Source organism: Limulus polyphemus, unplaced genomic scaffold (assembly GCF_000517525.1).
Source record: "Limulus polyphemus unplaced genomic scaffold, Limulus_polyphemus-2.1.2 Scaffold689, whole genome shotgun sequence".
In the NCBI taxonomy this organism is placed as follows: Eukaryota; Metazoa; Arthropoda; class Merostomata; order Xiphosura; family Limulidae; genus Limulus; species Limulus polyphemus.
Window position 1 is genome coordinate 19,090 of NW_013666299.1, and position 5,909 is coordinate 24,998.

Sequence of the window (5,909 nt, forward strand, 5' to 3'; positions counted from 1 at the left end):
GTTAGTTATACTGGTTCAGTTATCTAGTGAGAGAAATTGTTTTGTTAGTTATACTGGTTCAGTTATCTAGTGAGGGAAATCGTTTTTGTTAGTTATACTGGTTCAGTTATCTAGTGAGGGAGGTCACTGATCAAGTGAAGAAGATGATATTACTACCCACATACCTTCTGTAGGATCAGAATATATAAAGAACTCACCACACAGTACAGACAGAGGTTGATCAAACAGCACCTTCGTAGACTGATAGTCAATATACGGTAAAGGAAGAACTGGTAGAGAGTTTACATCAGTTGACTGAGTAAGGAACTGCTGTATATGAAAGTAGATTATATAGTAATTTTTGTGAAAAATTTTCATAATGATACAAATTAGCAGAACTATGCTAAAGGCAGAACGAAAATATAGCATAGGTAAATTTGTGTACATTTACACTTATCTCACTTAAATTAACGACTCGAGACACAATATGGGAATGAGTGTTTCAACATGTTACACTTTTCCCAAAAACGTGTAATAAGTAAATAATTACATATAATATATTTTGTCATAAAAGACAGATTACTATCCAAAATAATGTTACAGAAAAAAAAAGTAAAGTCTTTGAAACAACAATCCTTCCATTTCTGTGAAGAGAAACTGTCTTGAAAAGTTTTCATTAGATTAAAAACAGTTTTCATGTACGAAATGCCCCAGTTTTCTTGTCCATATTAACCAACTTGTTACCGAAGGATGCAAGCCTTATTTGGTTGAGATACAGTACAAGCAGAAGGCACCACCCCATTGAATGCTTAATTTGACAGTGCTCAATAATTCCTGGCTGTGGGCAAATGCAAACAATTTTGTATCTGGAACACTTTCAACCATATTAGTTTTATAAGATGTGGATTTTCCAGATACAGGTTGCACTTTCAACCATCCACATCTTATAAAACTAATATTTTCCAGATACAGGTTGCACTTTCAACCATATTAGTTTTATAAGATGTGGATGCAACCCGTATCTGGAACACTTTCAACCATCCACATCTTATAAAACTAATATTATCCACATCTTATAAAACTAATATGGTTGAAAGTGTTCCAGATACAGGTTGTTTCCAGATACAGGTTGCACTTTCAACCATTTTAGTTTTACAAGATGTGGATACAACCTGTATCTGGAACACTTTCAATCATATTAGTTTTATAAGATGTGGATACAACCTGTATCTGGAACACTTCCAACCATATTAGTTTTATAAGATGTGGATACAACCCGTATCTGGAACACTTCCAACCATTTTAGTTCTACAAGATGTGGATACAACCTGTATCTGGAACACTTCCAACCATATTAGTTCTACAAGATGTGGATGCAACCCATATCTGGAACACTTTCAACCATATTAGTTTTATAAGATGTGGATACAACCTGTATCTGGAACACTTTCAACCATATTAGTTTTATATTAACTGTGTCATAATTGACCTTCAATAGAGACTGGGCATGTTACAAGCATGAATTATTAACTCAGCTCTGTTCAACTGATAATTAATATTTTCTATAATCTACAAAAGTTCTCTTTCATTATGCCATTAGATTATTACTTTGTAAACATCTATTAAGTTCATTAGCATGCGAGATTGCTCGATATAAAATATGATTAAGTCCATTGATATTTACATAGCTCAGTAGCCTCTACAATTATTTATTTTATACATTTATAGCGTGTTTCATAAAGTTATTTGGGTTTAGCTTATCAGTTAGAAAAATTGAGAAACATTGTTGAAAACTTTTCTTTTGTATACATTTGACACCCAAGTAATTGATACGATTAGAAATTTAGCATTAACACACCAAAATTAAGACGTAGCATATTTTATGTGATTTATATAAAGTCTATACAGATAATAACACTGATTAAAGAGCAAATGTCTTAGTAAATTTTATAAAAGGTGAGAAATTGCAAAAGAAAGATGTCAAAAACTGATCACATAAATGTTCAATTTGTAAAATGCAAAACATTTATAAAAGATGCTTTATATGCAAGACACAAGAAATGTATAGTCCAATGTAGCAGTACTTTCTAAACATTTGGATTTAGTGTATCATTAAGATTGTTTCATTTCTTATATCTGTGTTTTGAACTTTATTGTAATTTGTTACATTTTCATAGTTATTTGCATCACACCAAACTGTTGTCTTGCTACATTACATTATAATAATTATAATACCCAATTTCATTTAGTTAGGTATTCTTTATACTTCTTTTGCTGCCCTGGGTGATTCTGTACATAACTTTCGGATATAATTTACATGCTCCTATAGTCGTAGCTGCATGCCCTGCCTCACAATTTGAGCAATATGAAATAAATCGGCCAAACTTTGACTAAATAAATTAAATTGACATTAAGTTTTATCAGAGCCTTCATTGGGAACCTAAAAATGGACATTTGCCAAGTTTAATTCTGTTTGCTTACTGAAGTCTTGTTCACTTCATTTGCTCGACGATAGCTGCAATAAAATTAATGCAAATATTAATGACATCAAAAATTTAATGCTGTAAATGTCAAGTCATATAATTAATTCATGTATGTACATTTATACCTCAAGAGTTTTAAACAACAAGTCCAAGTTTTGTAGTTTTTAGTGATCTAAGATTTACATAATAAAAAAGTACATATTTTTTGTTTCCCATCTTTGCAACATTTCTACATTCTACAAGTCCAAGTTTTGTAGTTTTTAGTGATCTAAGATTTACATAATAAAAAAGTACATATTTTTGTTTCCCATCTTTTCAACATTTCTTTAGTGACACATGTAATTTTTTCACAATCACATCAAACTAAGTTAGTTTAGAATGAACGGCTTAAGTTTAAGAGTTTTTTAAGACAATAACTGTTGAGATAAACTATATGATGGTCAACTTACTCTACTATCAGAGTTTACATAATAATGTATTTCTCATCCTCACTTAATTAATGACTGTCGTCAAGTGATTATAAGAACAAAGTCCGATTCAACTGAAGAGGTTTATTCTTGGTGAATAACAATTATCACCTGAACATAAAGAGAGTTAATTCTATTGATTATGCTCACATCCACAACCTTCCAGTATCCCAAGTGTTCCACTATTTGATGTGGCCAGATCAGTAATTAGCAACTTGATGGGAGATTCAACTGAAGAGGTTTATTCTTGGTGAATAACAATTATCACCTGAACATAAAGAGAGTTAATTCTATTGATTATGCTCACATCCACAACCTTCCAGTATCCCAAGTGTTCCACTATTTGATGTGGCCAGATCAGTAATTAGCAACTTGATGGGAGCAAAAACAAATCCATCAGTGTATTCTAATCCTGCCTTTGAGCAGCAGCAATGGGGTAGTGTATGTACTGTAGGTGAAAAACTATAGGCATGCCAGGCAACATTGTATTTTGTAACTTCTCAAGCTGTTATTATACTACTGTTATTAAACTAATTATCATACTTCTGTTATTCTAATACCGTACATTAAGTTACGAAACAAAATGTAACGCCATGGGCATAAAGTTACAAAACAGAATATAATAAGATCATGAACACTATGTTACAAGAGGGATTATAATCCCATCATAAGCACTAATTTATAAAATCTAACATAAACTTATCATAAGCACTAATTTATAAAATCTAACATAAACTTATCATAAGCACTAATTTATAAAATCTAACATAAACTTATCATAAGCACTAATTTATAAAATCTAACATAAACTTATCATAAGCACTAATTTATAAAATCTAACATAAACTTATCATAAGCACCAAGCTTTAAACCCATTGCAAGCACTAAGCATTAAAACATTATATAACTCTGTTGTGAGAACAAAACATTTCAACAGAATATTATCGAACATCAAAATACTACCTTCTGTACAAAAAGATATTCTCGCAAGAATGCAGCCTGCTGAGCAACTGGTTGCTGGCTCTTGTCTGTAAGAAGGGCTCGGAAAGCAGAACAGGCATCCTCAAGGTGCTTCAGATTCTGAGACTGACGTCCTACCGTAAAATAGATGTGGTCCTGAGCCAGGCTCCATCCACGATCTTTGTACACCTACAGAGTTTATAAACAAAACTGGTTCTTAAAAAACAATGAAACTTAGCATACAGCAACTGATAATGAAGTTTGCTTATTTTGTATAGTCAAACAGTTCTTAATTTTTCTTACAATTTAAAAAAAAAAGGAAATAAAGACAACCGTCTACTTCACAATTGGTAAATGAATACACTTCCATATTCTTGTCATACAAGAAAGAGAACAGTACATCAGAAGAGGGAGATATGAATCAGATGAAACACTTCCATATTCTTGTCATACAAGAAAGAGAACAGTACATCAGTAGAGGGAGATATGAATCAGATAATACACTTCCATATTCTTGTCATACAAGAAAGAGAACAGTACATCAGTAGAGGGAGATATGAATCAGATGAAACAAAACAATGTGATGCTGAAAATACAAATATGGCAGAAACTATGAGAATTAGCCTTTTTGTTTTTTTACTTATGGTACAAATATGGCAGAAACTATGAGAATTGGCCTTTTGTTGTTTTTTTACTATGGTACAAATATGGCAGAAACTATGAGAATTAGCCTTTTTGTTTTTTTACTATGGTAAAACTGTTCAAATACTAAGATTTGAATATTAATTGAGATGTGAATTAACATTTCTGAGAAACACAGCATGATCTAGACCAACTGTAATGATAAAGGCAATATGCCATCTTTTATTTTTATAATACTACAGGTCATAAGTCTCGAGGTCAATGACCTTTAGATAAAGCAAGTTAGTTCTTTTAATACTGAAGGTAATATTCATACATTAAATTTATAGCCAAATGAATAAAACAAAGCATTTGTAAAACATCAGTACATAAGACAGTTGGCAAATAAAATATACTGAGCACACCACTACTGAAGCTCAACTAATTAAGCTTTGATAACATACACATATTCAACCTGAGTTATCTTTACATGTATCAAAACTTTTGCTCACGAACGAGATTATATGAAAGCATTCCAGTTACTTAGTGAGGTAAGTGAACTATAGTTACTATTAATTCTTTTATATAAACAGAGTGATTTAAGCCACTTAAAAAACTGTTTAAATACATCTAAATGTGTGACTGTTTATTCTACTTTCATATTTTGGATTACTGAAAGTTTTGTTTGTTTCCAACTAACTAAATCAAGAGATCACTTCACAATCCACGCTGTAATTCCTTGCTCATCTTATATCACTACACGAAGGTCTATATAATCATGAGGTACTTTCACATTTTCCAGATTTAAACTATGGATCTTAATACGACTATAACATCAAAGATTTACTGTAATTCCTTGCTCATCTTATATCACTACACGAAGGTCTATATAATCATGAGGTACTTTCACATTTTCCAGATTTAAACTATGGATCTTAATACGACTATAACATCAAAGATTTACTGTTAAGAGATTCGTCATCTACTTAAATCAGTTGTAAGGAATGCTGCACATAATATATCATTTACTACTAATCTCATTAAGAAAGCATAATTTGATAAGTGACTTACACAGCGAAATTTACATGAAAAAAATCAAACTTCTTAAATTCGTTTTTGGATTTCCTAAACTGCACTTAATGTGAAGAGTAGTAATATATCAACAATATATCGCAAGATCATTTTACTAAAACTAATTTAGAATGTGGTTACAAGTTACAAAAAACATTTGATTATGAACTTTACTAAAACTAATTTAAAATGTGGTTACAAGTTACAAAAAACAACATATGATTATGAACTTTACTAAAACTAATTTAAAATGTGGCTACAAGCACATGTTGTTTTTTGTAAAAAGTTCATAATACTAAAACTAATTTAGAATGTGGTTACAAGTTAC

At 31.0% G+C, this 5,909-nt stretch overlaps 1 protein-coding gene across 1 annotated transcript in view; it reads right to left on the minus strand.

Annotated features, from left to right (window-relative positions):
* Positions 1 to 5,909, minus strand: part of LOC106459973 (trafficking protein particle complex subunit 8-like) — a 61,263-nt gene that overhangs the window by 18,004 nt on the left and 37,350 nt on the right. Inside the window, exons 14-15 of the mRNA XM_022386552.1 lie at positions 3,893 to 4,078; positions 198 to 309 (exon numbers count right to left, since the gene is read on the minus strand). Of these exons, the coding sequence (XP_022242260.1) occupies positions 198 to 309; positions 3,893 to 4,078 (298 nt within the window). The remainder of the gene's footprint in view (positions 1 to 197; positions 310 to 3,892; positions 4,079 to 5,909) is intronic.